This window comes from Genypterus blacodes, unplaced genomic scaffold, assembly GCF_046128005.1.
Source record: "Genypterus blacodes isolate CSIRO-AG114 ecotype Tasmania unplaced genomic scaffold, CSIRO-AGI_Gbla_v1 ptg000154l_1, whole genome shotgun sequence".
Classification (NCBI taxonomy): domain Eukaryota; kingdom Metazoa; phylum Chordata; class Actinopteri; order Ophidiiformes; family Ophidiidae; genus Genypterus; species Genypterus blacodes.
In genome coordinates this window covers 1,570,384-1,592,183 of record NW_027466956.1, presented here as the reverse complement: position 1 = coordinate 1,592,183, position 21,800 = coordinate 1,570,384, and the positions used below count along the sequence as shown (strand labels likewise).

The window sequence follows — 21,800 nt, the reverse complement described above, 5'->3', positions numbered from 1 at the left end:
ATGCAGCACGTTTAGTATTTTGTTGCTAATTCAGTATTTGAGTGCTTTGGTAACACCATATACAATATCTGTGCTTGCAATGTACACACACACACACACACACACACACACACACACACACACACACACTGCGGGTCTCCACTTTACCTTCTGTTCCACGATAGAGCACGCCACCTCTCGGATCTGACTAAGGCTGAGTTCTGCGGCATCCAGCAGCACCGGCTCCCGGCTCAGACCGATCTGAATGTGGAAGGAGATCACTCCGCCTCCCCCTCCGGTACCGGAGTTGGTGCTGTTGGTCCCCCCTGGGAAAGGGAGCGGGCTGGGCGCACGGATCAGCGGAGGAGCACTCATATGTGAGCCGTTCCCCGGTGCTTTGCAACCCCGCCAGGAGATAGTTAGGAGTGCCGATGATGACGGTAAAACAAACCAAAGGGATGAGAGGTAAAACGGTACCGGGAGCCGAGGTGTCCACGTGGGGTAGGCTGAAGAGGATAGGAACTGGAGAGGAGAAACTCCGCCGTGTGTCAAAAAAGCTCAAAAATCTGACCGACTCTAAAAAAGTGAGTGTAGAGGAAAAGAGGGAGAGAGAAACCGGATACAGATAGAATTAATACAGCCATCATAACTACAGGGGCACACATAGAGCGAGCGCGCTAGAGAGAGAGAGAGAGAGAGAGAGAGAGAGAGAGAGAGAGAGAGAGAGAGAGAGAGAGAGAGAGAGAGCCACATACGTCAAAGAGGTGCGTGTATATGGTGTGCGTGTGTGTCGGGGGGGATGCTGAATGACTGAATTTATTAAGGTGATATTTTTTCTCCCATCTAAGTTCTGTAGAAAGAATATTTGTTTGTAAAATAAAATAAAAAGGATATACTTGTTTCTATCAGTTAGAATAAACTCCACATCTGAAATCCGAAAAAATAAAAATAAAACCTTTAAAGGTAATGTTTTGAATGTAGGTTTTTGAAATTAGATTGATGGATGGAGGAACAGATGGATGAACAGATGGATGGATGATGGTTGGATGATGAATGGATAGGTGATGAACAGATGGATGGATGAACTGATGGATGGATGAACAGCTAGATGTTTTAGACATTATTTTACACGTGTTTATCTGTGTTTCATGACACATATTTACATTCGTTCTGAACATGGATGATTATCCATCATGAAAGAGTAGAAAGTTAAAGATTCTGAAATCATTGCCTCTGTCCAAACACACCTGTTGCTTCTGAGCACAGATCCTTCAGAGTGCTGCTGCTGCTCACAGAGACAGAAAATTAAGTGTGTCGGTTGCTAGGAGATATACACAAACACACACACACACACACAAAGACAGGCTTCTGCTGGGCCTCCCACGCTTTGACCTTGCTTTCATTTTCTTCCACTTTACCACATTACCAAGGATGATGCCAGAATCGTGGCACAAGGTGTGTGTATACATGTTTGGTTGGTCAGTATATAGTAGTTTCTAGGGCAGGGGTGGGGAACCTCCAGCCCGCGAGGCCGTTTGATCCGGCCCGCAATTATGGCTCTTTCGATTACGGCATATAAATTATTATACTGTGATTTCAATCCCCCCGTCAGACCGGCAGATCACAACGCAAATTTAAAAGATGATTACCTGGAGCTCCAGCCCCCAGCTAAAACAATCCTGTCCAGGGACTCTATACATTCAGGTGGGGAAACAGGACAGTGCATCCACTGCTGCCACCTTACTCCAGTCACACACCTGCAATCAAACAGAGAGAGAGACGCCCTGCCACTGCCTCCCTCCTGCACCGGTGAGAGTCATTACCTGACGGCAGGGCGCGGCGGAGAGGATACAGCTAACGCCACACGTAACAAACCTTACCGATTTCAGTAACTAAATACAATGCCTTTTAATTAAGTCACTTTTCATCACTTCTTTCCATAAGCCCTGGTTGTTTTGTTGATGCATTTTGAAATTCTCTTCTCAATTTCATACCTCTATCCCCAAATATAGAAATACAAAGTTTTCACTCTGCTGCACTCTTTTAGACATGGATGGATGTTTGAATTGATGGATTAATGTCAGTCAGATGGATGGTATCTGTAATTGATCTAATTTGTAGTGAAGCTGAAGTTGGAGTTACATTGTGAAAGGAAAACCTTATATTTCAAATCTGTCATTTATCTGAAATGTCTATGATTTGTTTTTGTGTCTCATTAAGTAAAATTTCATCCAGCACAGACAAGTTTGTAGAGAAGCAAACAAAAAGCTGTAAAAATCGCCCCTGTGTGATTATAAGACAGACATATCTTTTTTCAGTCAGTAAGTCAAGTGGGTTCCCTGTGGTCTACCCAGGCTAAAAATGTAATGGTTTTCAATTCGGGAGGCTGCTGGTGTTTGAAGAACTGGTGAATCATACTTTGATAGTGCTTTAACATTAAGAAACAAAATGCTAACAGATTTTAAAAAACAAGCATGTCATTGCAAACCTGGAGACGATCTGACTCCAGCCTTCTCACGTGAAAGTCCTACTGTCATAGGGAGGGGTAGTGTGTGAGTCTGTAAATAATAATTGTTGTGATAATTTTGGATTACTGTTTAAATGTGTTTATTCAAGAAATAAACCTGTTCATTTTATGACAGTACTGATGTCCGTGTTAACTGTCACGATATGACTGGAGTGGGATGTGTTTATTTGCGCATGTCAGTGGGGTCGAACATTTAACTTTGTTGCAGTTGTGTTGGGGAATCAATTGAAGACGAAGCTGGGTTATTGCACACAGTCTGACCCCTGAGCTGCGACACTGGCAGGATTCAGTGATAGGGTGAGCTGATCAACTATGAGAGCTGAGAATTAAACAAATCAATGTATTCAGCGAAATGTTTTGCAGATACATATTTAACACATACTATGCCTCTCCCTTGTAGCAGATCTGTGAAGTGCAATTAACGAACTTCCTGGCAAAGTGCCATGATGCAAGGCGACACAATGCAGGCCCTCTCACACAAGGGGTGTTTTCATGACCCACTGCATAATGAGTAAATGAAAACATCAGTATTTTCATTGAAAATTTGTTTAGAGCAGTGGCATTTCGACCATAGCAGGCACAACAGCCAGTCAGAGAAAATAATTTAGGAACAATCAATTCTTCTCCCTGACTGGCACATGCATTAAAATGCTCAATTTCTTTTTTTCATTTCATATCAGGCGTAGTCGCTTTGCAAAAATATGTTCAAAGTCAAGTCAACTTTATTTGTATAGCCCAATATCACATACAATGTTTCAAAGGGCAGACCCACAACATCAGGAATGCATAAAATACCCAAAAGATTATGCTAAAGCAGGCCAGCTCCTCCTTTTCAGGATTAGGGTTAGATTTGGTCACCATGTAGAAAATGAAATGATTTATTTTCTTTTTTTGTATTCCATAATTGGGTCTCCAAGTATTATCACGCACACAATCAGTTCCTATTCAAAAAGTATGATAGCACATAGTGACACAATGTGGTGAGACAAGCCCAAGGCTTTTCAGGGCCTTTGGGAAGCCACGACCAGGTCCTATGGGACGTTATGGACCAGTTAGGTTAACTTGGTGAGCAACTTGTCCCTATGCCAACAGATCCCCCACTCGCTGCCAACCACTCTATGAAGGAGTGGGAGTCTAGTCTCCAGCATCCTCAGATGCCAGCAATCACCTAATCTGCTGCTCTTTTCTTAAACCCGGCCCAAACTCCCAGAACTCATTAGATTGCAATTAGTCAGTTTGTCTCTCTCCAGCCGTTAATATACCTGAGAAGTCTTGTGTTTTACCTGCATTCTCCCCTGTATTTGTGGCCATTCTCGACTTGACTCTAGCCTCCTTCTCCAGCCCTGCCTATCTGTCATCTGTCTCTCGTCAGTCCATCCCTCGATTCTGTCCTCCAAAGCCGGGGACTCTCTGGAACTCCCAGCACTTCTCACTCTCGCCTCTAATAAATTATTTGGCATCATCCTGATGTCTCTGCCTTCAAGCCATCATAACCTACAAAACAATTCTACTAATTAAATTCATTCCATTTCCTGAAATATTGATAAATAAACATGTACATGCTGCTGTATAGTTGAAATGTAAATGAAGGTGCAAAAACATTGTTGTTCCCAGCTACAGTATACAACTGACATGTCACTTTAATGTTCATCATAAGTACAACTCAAAAGAACATGGGGATGTGTTCCCCCTTTACAGCCAGGAGTTTCTTTCTTGATACAGTAGTACATTGCTTGCTCACTGGTGTCGGGCCTCCTGGGGGTCAAAAGCATGCAGACCTTTGTTCTGCTACAGATGATAAGGCAACGTTAAAACAGCATGACCATAAAGCTACAGACTAATATTTAAGGGTTATGAGTTACTGCTTGCTCACTTGGAATTAAGATATAACATGTCAAGTACAAAGTACAAATAGAACACATTTTACCCCTACATGTGCTGTTAATGCTACACACAAGACAAATTTCTATTACACTGACATGTATTAATAGGCCAAATGTTAGTAATCAATCATATGGTACCAAACTTGCCATCTCATGCTACAAACAATACCTTAATTGAGGTAAAAAATTATGCATGGGAAGTGACATTTTCATGTTTTTTTATTAATTATACTGTATTGCAGCATTCTGCAATAGGCACATCCCATCAATGTAAGAATGCAATACATTGGTCAACCATAGCGTTATCCAGATGATTGACATATTTTCACTATTCCGAAAGAGCAATTTCAAGTGTTGTGACCAATTAACTACACACTCATACACACAGACTGAAACCTACCTAACATGCACAGTAACTCACTACTTTACATGTGTGTGAATATGTATGGCCATGTATGTATATGTGTCAGTCTACATTAGCATGTCTTTGAAATGAAACAAAAAGATCTGCTAGGTGCTTGTTGTCATTCACTGTGCGTAGAAGCAAAGCACAGTCTCCCTCCAGTACCTCCGGCAGTGACACAGGTGTTGTTGCACTGAGGAAACCACCAACTCCTCCTCCTAAGTGGGAAATAAAGGGGGCTAGTAGCCAACAGAAGCCTCAAAAGGTGACAACCCAATAACTGTAAGGGAATTGTGTGCATACTCCACCTAGGGCAGATAATTGCTCACAACAGACACAATGGAGAACCACCTCCAAATCCTGGTTGGTCCTCTCCATCTGACCGTTGGTCTGGGGATGAAACCCTGATGAAAGGCTAACATAAGCTCCCAAGGCCTTGCAAAAAGCCCTCCGCACCTGCGAGGTGAACTGCGGTCTCTGGTCGGAGATGATGTCCTGAGGAATTCCAGAGGATTTCTGCCAAGACCCTGAAAGATGGTAGGATCAGGTCAGGATCAGCGGGACCTACATCAGGGGAGAACTGGTGGCGTTTAATTACTCTTGTTAAAAAATTGCCTTTTTGTACTGTATCCCTGTGTATCTAGTCAAGTCAAGTCAAGTCAATTTGATTTGTATAGCCCAATATTTCATACAATATCTCAAAGGGCTTTACAGACCCACAACATCGCAAAAATTCCCAAGCCCGCCCAAAGCTCCCTAGGAAGACGAGGATAAACTCCAGAGAAAATCTTATGTATGTATGAGAAAATAAGGAAGAAACCTTGTGCTAGACCAAGTGTGAATTACTGCTAGTAAAGTTTTCTTTGTCAGTGGCAGGCTATATTAGGTCAGCAGTTTCCATTTGGTGGAGACTGCTGTTGGGAAAACATGCTACCTGAGGGCCTCAGTATTGTTAATTGGAAAATGTTTGGTTACCTGTATTTTTGTTTTTCATTGTGGGTGAAAATAAACACCGGGTTGTCTGCCCCTAACACCTCGGGAGAGGCAATTCCAACAGAGATTCCCTCTCCATGAATGGCTGGGAGAGAGAGAGAGAAATAGATAAAGAGAGTGATACAGCACAATACAGTGCAGTCTTATTTTTGAGAGTCTCTCTCCCGGGGCAGCAGTTCATGTACATAGTTGGGGGAGCGGTCCAGGTCTGCATGTGAGCTGAAGATGTTGCAGGGGGTGCAGCTTGGCAAAGCAGATGGTGGGATCTGTTGTCATCTCCACAGCTGGCTTTTCCAATTGCAGAACTGATGAAAATGTGTTTGTATTTTCTTGGACTAAAATGCTCTAACTTTGTAAAGTAAATTAAAATCAGATTGTGCTGGTTGAGTGAAATTAATAATATATACTGTCAAAGGCTCGAGCTCACTGTGCCAAAATGGTGGTCATGTTCGAATTATCAGATTATTTCTGTGTGTGTGTGTATGAGAGGGCGAGAGAGGGAGAGAGAGTGTAAAAGAGCGAGAGAGATTAAAGAGGGAGGCGGGGGTTCACAGGTCAGATCACTAAATGAGCATGTTGCCATGGAGATCTGTGTAATAGCAAAAGGGGGAGGAGTCAGGCTGTTTAAAAGGACAACATTATTGACATGTCAGTGCTGAACAACCCCCCACCCCCACCCCTTTTTTTTCCTCTTTTTCTTTCTCATGATAAGCAAAGTAGCTTTTGTGGAAATGCTGCAATTATGCTGCATTGGGTTGGTATGGGAAATTGTTAAATACCAATTTTACATCTTCGAAATTGCAAAACAAAGGCCGCCCAAGTTGACTGGAAGAATTGGTTGACTGGTTCACACTGATAAATGGAAAATAAACCTGAAAAACAAATAATCACATGTGTTTCTATTCTTGTTCATGCAGGAGAGACAATGTTCCAAACAAAAGCATTGCACCCATAACTTGGTGCTCATACTTATGTTAGATGCTATCTTCCATAAAAACATTCAGGAAAAAAAGAACAAAAGCAGTATTGTGATCTTGTGCTCCACCGTGTTCATACTTCTGTATTTTTTTCCTCCGAGAAATGCTTGGGAAACAATTAGGTATTTACTACTAATGAGTGCCAGAATGCAGCATTGTAGCAACTTACACTGCAAGCGTCTCATTTCCACAACAAAAATCCACAATTTACAAATCCTTGAGAAACCATATGTCTGAGAGTATTGAGCTGGTTGAAGAATAGCCTGTTAAACCTTTTTTTTTTTTTCATGCTTCCTGCACCGTCTGTCAGAGCTGCTTTAATCAGTGAATTCAGTTTGGTTTCACAGTGCTAGTACATGTAGCAGCATTTGGGTTTTGCGGTGTAAAAGGGCAGCCACCAAGACGATAGGGACGTTTTATTACACACCACCTATCTTCACTAGTAACACCAGTGAACACACACACACGCACACACAATACTGCTCTGTTACACAGTTATAAACACTCGACCGTGGTAGAACTTACACACACTTGTCCATAAAACACAAAATGAAAACAAATCTAGATTGTCACATCATTCAGGCTGAACTCAGACTCTTCACTCTAACAGAATGCACACACACCACTCAAACTAATTCAACGCCATCATACTATTACATTTTTACACCTCTCTCCTCCCCTGACATGGGTGCTATTCCAGTCACCATGGGTTGTGTGAGATGTAGCAATGTGCTAAAAAGCCGCCTTGTCAGAACTCATGAAGTTGTGTTGTTGGATGTTGTGTTGCATGTTTTGCAAATGTTTTGAGGGGAACTTTGCTGACAAGGTCCAACAGTGTTTGAAGGGCAGCACACACTTCCCACATATTACACTTGGTCTCATCTGAAATCATACTTTATAGTCGCAAAACTCTCAAAGGGGTTGAAAGGAGTTGAAGCTTTCTGATGTTAATCGTAAACCATGTCATGTCGGCATAGGGCCAGTTGTAAGGGAATGGCATTTCAGGTGAACCTTGAATGTTCTCACTGTTAAGGAAATTAGGAAGGCAATCTTAAATACTCAACAAAACTGTTTTCAGCGATCATATTTTTTAACATGGTAAGCCTGTTACAATAATTTTGTGGCCAAATCTTTGGTTATATGTTTGGTGTCACAGTCTGGCCATTATCAAAGTAGTTTTTGTAGAAAAAGTAGAATAAATTGTTAATTTCTTAACATGAAACGAAATTTAATGTCAAATCTTGAGAGAAAGAATATTTTTTTTACAGAATTGCCCTGCAAATCTGCCGCACAAATGGTGCAAATGTGAAATTTAGAACTGCGGTCAAGCCAGCCTAATCAAATCAGCCACGCCTACAGTAAGAGTGCACACATATTATTGCCTTGATGGTAAATGCATTAAACGTAACTTGCCAAAGGTAGAGCTAGGATGCATGTAGGAGTCATGAGAATAACTAATGTTTGATTATTGCTGATTGATTGTTGTTGGGGGCGGCAGTAGCTCAGTCTATAGGGGACTCAGCTGGGAGGGTTGCACGTTCGAGTCCCTGTGTGGACCAAGAAAGTGGACTGGCAGCTAGTGAGTTGCCAGTTTGCCTCCAGGACACTGCCGAGGTGCCACTGAGTCCCTCTGTAATGTTTGTGTGTGTGATATGTTCAATTGCATGTGATTTGATTGTGAATTGCATGTAATATGACAAATAAAGTATCATAATCTTATTCCTGTTACTGGAGGTGGTGGGTGTGTCACCGGGATTGTAGCACTATTGGGTGATTGCTTATAAGTAATGGTATTCACCTGTGCACGCTGTTTTGACTCAGAGAGGGCGTGAGCCCGGGGATGGGTACTTTCTATTGACCGCAACGCAATGCAAATGCAAACGCAATGCAACGCATTTTCATAACGCACTGTTAATGTTGCTAACTGGTACCAAGTGTTATTGGAAGTGCCAAGAAGAAAAATAAATTCTAAACGGAACTCCATGAAGTGGAACTGCTTTTTGTGGATCGATGATTGTCACAGGGTTTCTCTCCATGTCAAGCTCCTCACAGCGTTGTTTTTAAACAGCGTGCGATACAGCCGCAATATTGATCAACAGAACATAACTCTTTCAAGGAAACCAAGTGTTGATTCACAGTTTGGACCAAGGATTCCAGGAGCATTTGTGCATTAGTGCATGCTTTGAATTCTGATGCACAGTTCTGCATGAAGTCATTCACTGCTGCGGTGGAAGTAGACAGGACACGACACAGCTTCAATTCTTACTGGGTGGATTCTATGGATACAGTGTGAATAATCACTGCTGCTCGTCTACTGGGGACGTTTTGTCGCTGGCTTGTGTCTCCGCTTTGGATGTTGCTTCATAAATGCAATGAATGAGTGATTGCTATTGCGCTGTCTGGATGGGATGATTGTGCAACAATTGCTAACTGGATATGGCAACAAGTGAATCAATGGCTGATGTAAATGCCGGTGGATCGAATATGAGTGAAAAACTTTGGGAAGTCAAGCACTGGTTCATAAAATTAAAGGATGCAAAATAATGACAATGCCACACAAATACAATTTCAGCTTGAGAATGTATGTGAAATGGCAAAAGAAGCCACATCAATTCAAAGATCTATGATTCTTTTGCTTCCAAAGGAGGAACAGGAAAAACTAAATGAATGGTTTGCAAACGTAACCCAGTATAGTAATGGCTTTGTGGCGGATACAAAGCAATGGCTTTCTGGAACTTGGAAACCAACAAGCAATATCTACTCTCCATTCCTGCAATGGAAATGAATGAGGAAAACGAACCATGTGTATCAAAACACACTGGGAAAAAGTATAGAAGGATCTGGTAAACAAGATGAAATTAACCCAAGTGATAGTGTGTCAAACACAGGAAGCAGGACTGGAAGGCGGAGCGCTGCTTGAACTGGATCATGTGTCTCGTCTACATCATCAGCACGCATAAAAGCCGTGGCTGACATCGCCACCCTCATGGCAAGGCAGAGGCTAGTAAAGGAACAACATTGGAGGAACAAGAGGAACAGATAAAAAGGGGAACAGGAAAAAGGAGCAACGTAAGCTGGAAGTGGAAATAGCTGCATCAATGACTAAAGTCAACGTCCTTAAAGACTCAGGGTCTCGTCCTGCAAGTGATAAATCTATGAATTCCAATGGCATGACTTCATATTTTGAAAAGCAACAAGGGAAGCACAGACACTTTGTGTTGATGCTGAAGCGTTTGTGCATGAGGTCAACAAAGCAACAGGTGTCAATGTACCATACAATGTTGACACAAGAAAAGTGAGAAGTGTGGCTCAAGATTCACAACCTCAAGTCACACTCTCAACATACACAGAAGCCAGTGGAAATGCAATCAATCAATCATATCCACAATCTCGGCACCAAAATGAACATCCTGCAGGACTTTCACCAAGTAACAATGATCAGAGTCAGATAATGATCGTTTTGAAAGACAGAATAACAGTTTCTTTCATTTCTGCCTAAAAGAGAAATTCAGATTTTTGATAGTGACCCTTTCCTGTATCGTACATTCATGGCTGCTTTTGACCACAATATTGTGCAGAAGACTGAAAACCAATAAGACTATTTATATTACCTTGAGCAGTACACCAGGGGGTAGCCGAGAGATGTGGGAGCTTTGCAAGCATATTGTCTCTTCCTGAGAGGATGATGCAACGCCATGGATGAGGTTGAATACATGTATGAGTTGAACATGCCTTCCAATATGCTTACCATCATCAAAAAATTGCCTCATAAACATAGGGGATAGATGGAGGACTGTCACCATTGAATTACAGGAAAATTGTGGCCGGAGGGCTACATTCACTAATATTGTCAACTTTATTGAAAGACAGGTCAAGATTGCCAGTGACTCACGCCATTTTAACACCGCACAGAAGGAAATGGTCTTGTTCCCCTCTCTGCTTGCGAGACGCCGCCTGCTTTTGCATTGGAAATCCCCTATCCCCCCTCTATTTCGCAATGGCTGAAGGATACAATGTATTTTCTTAGACTCGAGAAAATCAAGTACACTATGAGGGGCCACACTGATAAGTTCTATCAGAGATGGCAACCGTTACTTTCTTACTTCACAGATCTACAGGCTATGCCAGTTTGCTTCAATAAAAACAAATAGCAAAAAAAAGATTGCAAGTGATCCACTGTTTGGGGACATTAAGCATGCTCCATCATAACGTTGAGCAAAGATGGGAGAAAAGCTTCAGCTTTGTTTCAGGGCAAAGGGAAGTAGCTTTGCTACCACGGTTGCAACAGCTGAAAGGAAATTTCAACATGGACCTGTCATGTCATCTAGTTCATGTTCAGTGTTTAATGTTCCGTCCTCGTCTCACGTTTTGTTAAGTCACCATCACTCATGTCTCATCTTGCACTCCCTGTTTTGTTTTGAAACTCACCTTCCCTCTTGTTCCAGGTCACTTCACTTCCTCCCTTTGTGTGTTTTCCTGCTTCTGTGATCGTCTAGCTCGCTGACCGTAAGACGGACTTCCAGGCTTCAGTCACAGCCCAGGTGAGCCACCTGACAGCCCAGCTACAGCGACTCATCATCCAGCTGGAGACTGCCCCTCCAGTCATGCCTCCGGCTGTGGAGGTTCCATCTGCTCCAAGCCCTGCCACCGTTCAGACCACGAACCAGATGACCTCTCAGCCTCTGCGTCTGGCTTCCCCGGAAAAGTATTCAGGCAAGTCAGGTGATTGTAGGACATTTCTGGTGCAATGCGATTTGCATTTTAAATTCAATCCCGCCGCCCTTTGTTCGGATTAAGCTAAGATTGCCTTTATTCTGTTCCACCTAACCGGCAGAGTAGCCGCTTGGGCTACCGCCGAGCGGTCACGAGACTCCTCTCTGATTTCATTTAAAGACACATTATGTAAGATTTTTGATCATACGTCCCGGGCAAAAGAAGCGTCACGCATACTCATGCAAATCAGGCAATGCCAGCAGCAGGTAATCGATTACGCCATTGAGTTCCGCACCATAGCTGATGATAGTTGTTGGAACACCCCAGCTCTAATCGACGCCCTCATGAACTGATTGTCGGATCCCATTAAAGACCATCTGGCACCCCTAGAATTACCCAAAGATCTGGAGACCATCGTCGCCATGGCAATTTGTGTGGACCGCCGACTGAGAGATCGGGACAGGGAACGGCAAAGGCCCGCGATTTGCCCTCACTACCATCTAACGAACCAATGCAGCTGGGAAGGACCAAGATTCCTCCGCAGGAGAGACAATGCCGCCTCCAGGAAGGTCGCTGCTTTTACTGCGGCCAACAAGGGCATTAACTCGCGGACTGTCCAGGCAAGAAATGGGGAGGCTCAACCAGCCCAGAGGAGGGCGCTGATGAGCCAACTGTCCTCATTCCCTCCTTGTTCGATGAGCCAGGTAACCATTTCTGTTAACAGTCAAGTTTTTAATCAAGAGGTGCTTGTTGATTCAGGGGCTGATGAAAGACACCAAACAATGTCATGTCAAGCCAGTGCTGTAGTTGATCGATTGTTGTTTCAAAGTTACCCACTGTACCGAGCCCCTACTAGTTGTGGTAAATGGTGACAACACTGAATGGATGAAGTTTCATTTATTCAAATCATTTTGGGCTACCCATGGCTAAGTAGACACAATCCCCATATTGACTGGTGCACAGGCAAAATTAAAGATTGTAGTGTGGAATGTCGACATTCATGTTTTCCTGCTTTTAAAGCCCCTATAAACGAACAAGGTGATGACTCTCTGCACCCAGATTTGACAAAAGTTCCCTCCTGTTACCATGATTTGAGAGAAGTGTTTATCAAGGCTAAAGCCATGTCGCTCCCTCCTCACCGTCCTTTTGACTGCCCCATTGACTTGCTGCCCTGGGCTCCCATCCCCAAGGCACGCCTGTACTCGATCTCTGGGCCGGAGAGATCGGCAATGGACAAGTATATCTCCACTTTCTTGGAAGCTGGAATCATCCGTCCATCCTCATCTCCAGCTGGGTCGGGAGATGAGGATGGTCAGGCCATGTATAGACTACAGCCCGTTTAATGCCATGACAGTCCAAAATCGATACCCTCTGACACTAATGTCATTTGCCTTTGATCTGCTCCAAAAGGCAAAGGTGTTCACAATACTTGACCTCAGGAACGCCTACCATCTCATCAGGATCAGAGAAGGTGATGAGTGGAAAACCGGGATCAAAACATCTAGTGGCCACTACGAATATCTGGTCATGCCCTTCCGACTTACCAATGCACCTGCTGTTTTTCAAACATTTATCAATGATGTTCTGAGGGACTACCTCAATGTTTTTGTATTTGTGTATCGTGATGACATTTTGATCTTTTCCCCAGACATTCAGTCCCATGTAGACCATGTTCGCCAGGTGCTTAACAAACTGTTAGCCAATCAACTCTATGTCAAAGCCGAGACATGTGATTGCCATGCTGCCTCGTCTCCTTCCTGGGTTTTATTATCACAGCAAACAAAATACAGATGGACCCTGCCAATCTCACTGCTGTGGCCGATTGGCCAACCCCTGTTAACAGGAACCGTAACTTTAGCACTATTGCTGCACGCCTGCATGCACTCACCTCTCCCAAGATTCCTTTTTCATGGAGTCTCCAGGCAGAAAAGGCTTTCCGGTGCCTCAAGGAACGATTCACCACGGCACCAGTACTTACCGTCCCGGACCCCCAACGCCAATTCGTGGTTGAGGTGGATGCCTCAAACGAGGGCATTATGGCGATCCTGTCCCAGCAGTCCGCAAAGGACAACCGAATGCAACCATGCGCCTACCTGTCGTGTAAGTTGACCCCTGCAGAAACTAACTATGATGTAGGCAATAAAGAACTGCTAGCGGTCAAAGTCGCTTTAGAGAGGTGGAGACATTGGTTAGAGGGGGTTTGACCAACCATTCCTTGTGTGGACCGACCACAAAAACTTAGAACATACATCATAAATATTATAGAATATATTAGGAATGCCAAGAGACTTAATTCATGCCAAGCTAGGTGGACCTTCTGGATATCGTATTGACGGGGATCACAAAATGCCAAGCCAGATGCCTTGTCACGCCTGTTTGAAGCTGACCCTAGGGCCAGAGAACCCGAGTCAATCCTTCCACTTAACCATGTGGTTGGAGCGATGTCTTGGCAGATGGAGGAAGATGTTAAGCAGACTAATGTCTGTCCAGCACCTAGTGATTGTCCAGGCAACCGTTTGTTTGTCCCAGTAGCACTGCGAGCCAAGGTAATTCACTTGGCTCACACGTCCTTGCTATCATGCCATCCTGGGGTTAAGCGGACCATGTTTGTGCTGAAGCAGCGGTTTTGGTGGCCGTCCATGAAGTGGGGGGTATCCGAATAGGTGGCGGCCTGTCAGGTCTGTGCCCAGAATAAGACATCATCCAGGGCTCAGATCGGGCTGCTCCAGCCCCTTCCAGTTCCTCATTGCCCATGGTCCCACATCTCCCTTGACTTTGTGACCGGATTACCACCTTCTAAAGGTAACACAATCATCCTGACGGTGGTGGGCCCCTTCAGTAAAATGGCACATTTCATTGCACTAACCAAGCTTCCCTCTGCCAAGGTAACGGCAGAGGTCATGATGAATGAAGTGTTCCGTATCCATGGTTTTCTCAGTGACATTGTATCCGACAGAGGTCCTCAGTTCATTTACAGGTTTTGGAAGGAGTTCTCCCACCTCCTTGGCGCCACCGTCAGCCTGTCTTCCGGTTACCACCCGCAATCTAATGGCAAAACAGAGCACCTGAACCAGGACCTCGAGACAAGCCTTCGGTGCCTTGTGTCCCAGAACCAGACCACCTGGAGTGACCACCTCGCCTGGGTTGAATACGCCCACAACACCTTGCCTACAGCTGCCCCCTCCAACGAGATGGAGGTCACGGCCCCATCTGCAAACGCTTTGGTCAAGCGCTGTTGCCGGATCTGGGCCGGTCTCGGCAGGCTCTCCTCCGCAGCTCAATCCGGATGAAGAATTCAGCGGATCACCACCGCAGACCAGCTCCACAGTACAGACCAGGCCAAAGGTTGTGGCTTGCCACAAAGGACCTACCTCTCCACGTCCATTCCAGGAAGTTGGTTCCCAGGTTTGTGGGTCCTTTTTCTGTTTCAAAAGTGATTAATCCAGTTTCTGTCCATCTCAGACTCCCCAGGACATTAAAGGTCCACCCAATATTCCACGTCGCTAAAATCAAACCAGTCCAGGACAGTTCCTCCTCCCCCTCGTCGAAGGCGGCCCAGTATAAACAGTCAACATGCTTCTTGCCGTTCGCACGATTTGTTAAGTCACCATCACTCATGTCTTGTGTCGTCTTGCACTTCCTGTTTTGTTTTTCGAAACTCACCTTCCCTCTTGTTCCAGGTCACTTCACTTCCTCCCTTTGTGTTTTTTCCCCGCTTCTGTGATTGTCTGCCCCGCCCTTGATTGTTGTCAACTGTGTCTCCTTACCTCATGTATATGTAGTGAATTGCTCCCCTTGTCCTGTGCCAGTTTGTCTTGTAAGGTCGTGGTAAGTAGAGTGTCAAGTAGTATTAAGTCTAGTTTTTTGGTATCGTGCATATTTTTGTGAAGCCTTGTTTATCAAGAGTAAAGGTTATTTCTGTTATTTGAACCTCATCAAATTTTGTGCCGTGGCATTTCTGACAGGACTTGCAACCAAAGCAAAGGAGAAATACTCACCTTGTGTGAGGGCTTGCCTGTTTTGTGGAGGTGAACATGCATCTGGATCATGGATCTGTGTCTTCTATTGGAGAAGAGAGCACACAGTCAGAAAAAATTTCAAAGAACATGGTGCGTGTTTCGGCTGATTATGCATTGGGCACATGAGCAAGGATTGTAAGAAGCGCCTCTTATGTAAAGTATGCAATCTGAAACACCCTACTGTACTTCATGTTCACATGAAAGCAAAATACATCGATTTCATGCAAGCTACGGAAGGAGCTGAAAAAGAAGAGAAAAGTGATTTGATGTTCAATTCAGTGGTTTGACAGGGACCGGTGAGCAAGATTGCACACTTTCAATTGTACCAGTTCAAGTAAGGTCAAATAAAGGTAATGAAACATTTGCACTTTCCTGGATCCTGGGAGCTTGGCATCATTTTGTACAGAGCGTCTAATGAAAGAGGTGAATCTCAGGGGGAGAAGAACAGGCATTCTGCTTCGAACTATGAGACAGGAGAAAGTGGTTGTTTCAGGCTTGAAAGTGGCTGGATTAAATTGTGATGCGTCCTGTGGTCTGTCTGACATCTATACACAGAAGACCATGCCAGTTCATCAAGGCAACAACCCTTGACAGAAAGACCTTCAAAGGTGGCTGCACCTGAAGCACATACAAATAAATGCGATCGATTCAGATGTTGACCTTCTGATAGGAACCAATGTGCTCAAAGCATGGAGCAATGGCAAGTTGTTAGGGGTGTGGATGGAGGCCCATTCACAGTCAAAACCATGCTGGGCTGGACAATAAATGGACCTCTTAGAGGCGTCAAAAGTAGCAGGACCGTTTGTGGACGACCTGATGTTATGGTCAATAGGATCTCTGTTGCTAACCTTGAGTGAATGCATTCAGGATGGGCAGATTGGACTGGCAATAGAGGATAATCAGTTCATGGAATATGTAACAAAATCTGCTGAATTGATGGATGGCCATTATAGTATCTGCTTACCTCTAAAGAAAGGGGTAGTAAATATGCCCAATTACAGAAAGGTAGCAGCACAGCGTGCCTTGTGTCTCAAAAGGAGGCTTCATAAAGATGCTACATTTCATGCTGATTACACTGTTTTTATGAATGACATAATTTTGAAGGGCTTTGCAGAGAAGGTGCTAGCTGATGATCTGGAACGCAGTGACGGCAAAGTGTGGTATATACCCCACCATGAGTATATACATATACCACCCAACAAAGAAAAAGAGGCTGGTTGTCTTTGACTGTGGAGCTACATTCCAGGGAACATCACTAAATGAACAACTCTTACAGGGACCAGATCTCACCAGTCACATCTACAGAATCAACAGAGTTGAGAGATGAACCTCCATTCTCTCGTGTTAGAGTCGATTAATTTGGCCCTTTTCAAGTAAAACGAAGGAGTACTGTGACATGGACATGGATTCATTCATCAATGCTCTTCGATGCTTTACAGAAAGACAGGGACAAGTGTTGCAGTTGCGCTCAGATAATGGAACCAACTTTGTCGGAGCAGAGCGACAACTGAGGGTAGCAATTGAAAGTTGGAATCTTGTTTGTATAAATGATGCTCTCCTTCAGAAAGGCATTAAGTGGATTTTCAATCCCCCTACTGGATCCCATCATGGAGGGGTTGATAAGGTCTGTGAGAAAAGTCCTTAATTCTATCTAAAGGTGCAGAACCTTGATGAAGAAGGTCGTCATACTGTTTTCTGTGAAGCAGAGGCCACCATCAACAGCCGTCCCATTACCAGGGCATCTACCGATCCTAACAACCTGGAAGTACTAGCCCCAAACGATCTTTTGCTGCTCCAGACCATGCCATCTTTGCCATTAGGACAGTTTGAAAGGGAAGACATATATGCTCGACACAGGTGGAAACAGGTTCAGTTCAGTTCAGCAAGATAGAGGAGGACATCTGTGTCAGGTGCGAATCAAGACCAAGCCCAACTACCTGGATCGGCCTATCACCAAGATGTGCCTTTTAAAGGAAGCAGAGGAGCTGTGAAGCCACCGAACCCTCAATTGCTCCCCCCTCTGTAATGGGTGGTTATGTAATGTAAGTCGCTTTGGATAAAAGCTTCTGCTAAATGACCGTAATGTAATGTAATGTAATGTAATGAAGGCAGCTGACCTTTGAACCCCATAGACCTTGACACTGATATTGTGACCTGACTGACTTGGATGGTGGTCAAGACCACTTTGGTTTAGGCTGAATAACTGCATTTTTCTTTTTTCTTTGGGCTACAGAAGAAAAGGACTCTTTAAATGAACAATTTTGTCTTTGCACGTTTTGTGCTGTCTCCTACATGATATGTAAATGTGTAATTATTGTGTTATAATAATTATGGGCCTGAATGTAGGAGCCATGAGAGTAACTTATGATTGATTATTGCTGATTGATTGTTGTTCCTGGAGTTGGTGGGTGTGTCACCAGGATTGGAGCACTATTTGGTGATTGCATATAAGTAATGGTATTCACCTGTGCACGCTGTTTTGACTCAGAGAGGGTGTGAGCCCGGGGATGGGTACTTTCTATTGATCGCAACGCAATGCAAATGCAAACGCAATGCAAACGCATTTTAGTTTATACTGGTAACTGGTATCATGCGTTATTGGAAGCCCCCTTATAAAGATCAGAAGATTTTTTGTGGAAGACATTCTTAAGATGCAACCCCCTGGATTGGCCAAATCTACCACTCTAACTTCAATTCATAATCCAGAGGGGTCGCCATTTAATCAACATGCAAACCAAGGTTTACTGGTAAATGTCTATGCGCTCAATTTTGATGGCGTTGAGTTCCCCAATAGATTACTTGGTACTATTCCTCACCTAAATACCCATCGGCTAATATTTAGTGGCGATTTCAATTGCGTACTGGACCCAATATAACATTGTTCTCATTCCCGCACTTTATCCCTGTCAGCAATGGCCAAAGCGTTTTCTGACTTTGTTTCCCAGAATGGTTTGGTTGACCCCTGGAGACTTCGCAATCCCTCGATCAAAAAGTTCTCATTCTTCTCCCAGGGACACAATTCATACTCTCGGATAGATTATTTATAGACAACTCTCCCAAATCCTGTGGTGCTTACTCTGACTACCTAGGCATCCTAATATCTGACCATGCACAATTATTAATAGATATCCAACTGTCTACATACAGATCCTCCCCACCTTAACCTTCAGAACCGAATTTGATCTTATCTCCACCAAGGATACGGAGCATCTTCTACTGAAAACCCAAGCAACCTTCCACAGCTTCCAAGTTCCTTGGCATCCACATCTCCGATGATCTCACCTGGTCTATAAACTCCTCCACCCTGGTTAAAAAGGTGCAACAGCGCCTCTACTTTCTTCGGAGCCTTAAGAAAGCTCACCTTTGTCCCAGGATCCTGGTGAACTTCTACCGCTGTACCATTGAGAGCATTCTCACAAACTGTATCACAGTACGGTATGGCAACTGCTCTGCATCAGACCGGAAAGCACTCCAGCGGGTGGTGAAAACTGCCCAAAGGATCACCGGTACACAGCTGGACAGCAACTCCATCCTCCCACTAGCATCATCTTGCACTCCACTGCCATTTGCACAACTTTCTGTTTGCACTGATCAGACTCCTTGCACTATTTTCATATTTATTAATTTATAGTTATACTTAGTATATATAGTGTACATAGTTTATTCTGTATATATTCTGTATTCTGTATATATAATAGTACACTTTTGCACTTCTGGTTGGATGCTAACTGCATTTCATTGGCTTGTACCTGTACTTGCTCATTGACAATAAAGTTGAATCTATTCTAATCTAATCTAATCTAAAAAAAAAAAGCCAGTCGTCTATTAGCACACTAGTTAAAAAGACAATCCACCTCCCGTCTGATATCCAAGATCAGTACTGAAATGTTTAATGAATCTCTAGAGAAAGGCACACTTCCTCCCACGTTGTGTCAAGCTTCAATAGCTCTCCTCCTTAAAAAAAGAGAAAGACCCCACCGCCTGTTGCTCCAATAGACCTCTATCCCTATTGAATTGCTGATGTTACGATCTTAGCCAAAACAATTGCTCTTCGCTTGGAAAGGGTCTTGCCCACTATTATCTGGAAAGAGCAAAATGGCTTCATTAAAGGTCGACAACTATTTTTCAATACTCTCACCCTTCTAAATATTATCCACTCCACTAACTCGTGAAATTTCACAAGAGATTGTAATCTCCCTGGACGCTGAAAAAGCCTTCAACAGGGTAGAATGGGAATTTTTATTTGCAGTACTGAAGCAATTTGGCTTCGGAAACAATTTCAGCAGCTGGATTAGATAAATATACTATATACAGGCCAGTGTCCATACAAACGTTATCCGTTCAGAATACTTCACACTACAATGGGGGACCCGCTAGGGTTGCACCTTATCCCCACTCCTCTTTGCCCTGGCCATTGCACCACTGGCCGTAACTTTATAGTCTTCCACTCTCTTTTAAAGCGTTTTCCGTAATGGTGTCAAACATCAACTATCGCTATACGTGGATGATTTGTTGCTCTACTTAACTGATCCCATATCTAGTCTTCTAGCTGTCCTGTCCATCCATGACACATTCAGCAGTTTTTCTGGGTACAAAATCAATATTTCAAAGAGCAAATATTGGCCCATTAATACCTTAAGTTTGCAGCTCCGCCAAACAGACTTCCCCTTTCATCTCCGTAGCTCAGGGTTGAAGGATCTCGGCATCAATGTGACTTGTACATTCTCAGACCTCCGGCCCGCCAACTACACCGTGCTCACCACAACCCTGAAAACCTACTGTCTTAGATGGAACAGCTTACCACTCTCCTTAATTGGGAAAATAAACGTGATCAAAATTAATGTTCTGCAATTTCTTTACCTGTTTGAATCTCTACCTCTATCCTCCCTAAACATTTCTTTGACTCTTTAGAAAAAATGATCAGCGCCTTCATTTGGGGTGCGAAACCCCCATGGATCCGCAAACCACTTCTACAAAGATGTAAGATTCAGTGGGGGTCTCGCCCTACCAAACCTCAGATCCTATTACTGGGCAATTCATATTGACTAATTACGCTACTGGGTTAACTCTCCTGAGCTAGCCTGTTGCAGGCTGGAAGCCCAATCCTGCTCCTCCTTCCCACCGCAGCTACCCTAATATACTCTTCTTTCCCAACCAAGATCTCTCAGTTCACCAAAAACCATGTTGTTCTTAATACTCTACTGATTTAGTACCAATTCAGGAAACACTTTAAATTCGCAAGCTCATCTCCCCTGAGTCTAGTCTCAGCATGGCACCACAAAGGCACAATGTGTCCTTGACCTGTTTTCCTAGACCTGTACTCGGCAGTTTTAAAAGCTTCTCCAATTTGTCATCTCAATATAGACTAACTGCTAACCAATTATTTATGTACTTCCACATCAGACACGTTGACAGCAATTTCAAAAACTTATCTTCCCCTCCTCCTCAACTCATGTGGGTAGACCTGCTTATGTTTAAGACACCACTGAGAGGGACTGACTATCTCTGAGATCTATTGCCGCATTCTGGACCTCAGGGACCTATCTAATTCTAACAGGGGCCGTCTGGGAGGCTGAGCTCGAACTCCAGTAAGACATACACTGGTGGGACAAAGTCAGTCCTGTGCTCGTCTCGCTCTTATCCAGTTTAAGGTTGTACACAGGGTCCATTTGTCGTTCCAATTGTCATGTTCACCTCTCTGCTTGCTAGACGCCGCCTGCTCCTGCATTGGAAATTCTTCACCCCTCCCTCTATTTCACAATGGCTGAGGGATTTGATGTTTTATCTTAAGAAAATCAAATACACTATGAGGGTTCGCACTGATACTTTCTATCAGAGATGGCAACCGTTTATTCCCTACTTCACAGATCTACAGGCTATGCCAGATCAATGACTGAAGACCTGAACACTGAATAGTTTATTTTTCTTTTCTTTTATATCCCAGGCGGTCCAGGACGGGGTTGTGTGACTGCGGGGTTGGGTTGGGTCTTTGGGTGGGATTTTTTTTTTTCTCTTCTATTCTTTTCTTCACAACAATGCAATCTGTAGTTGCCTACATTGCTGTTTGACATCAACTGCACCCGAGATCATCGCATCAACATCACTGATGTCATCCTGAACTCTGCGTCTACACTACTGTGCCATGTTCTCACAAGGCCCAGTGGCCGTGGTTACCTGCAGTCTCAATTTCAATCTACTTGTACCTCATATTGCCTATTTTACCTCAGGGTCTCTAAAGAGTTAAACAACAACAATAATAATAATAGTACAACCTTCTTTCCTTCTCTCTATCTCTCTCTCCTTTTC

The 21,800-nt window shown here is 43.8% G+C and overlaps 1 protein-coding gene across 1 annotated transcript in view; it reads right to left on the bottom strand.

Moving 5' to 3' along the window:
* prkd1 (protein kinase D1) overlaps positions 1-354 on the bottom strand; it is a 75,766-nt gene extending 75,412 nt beyond the window's left edge. The window contains exon 1 of the mRNA XM_076165981.1: positions 148-354. Coding sequence (XP_076022096.1) covers positions 148-354 — 207 coding nt within the window. The remainder of the gene's footprint in view (positions 1-147) is intronic.
* Positions 355-21,800: the final 21,446 nt, after the last annotated feature.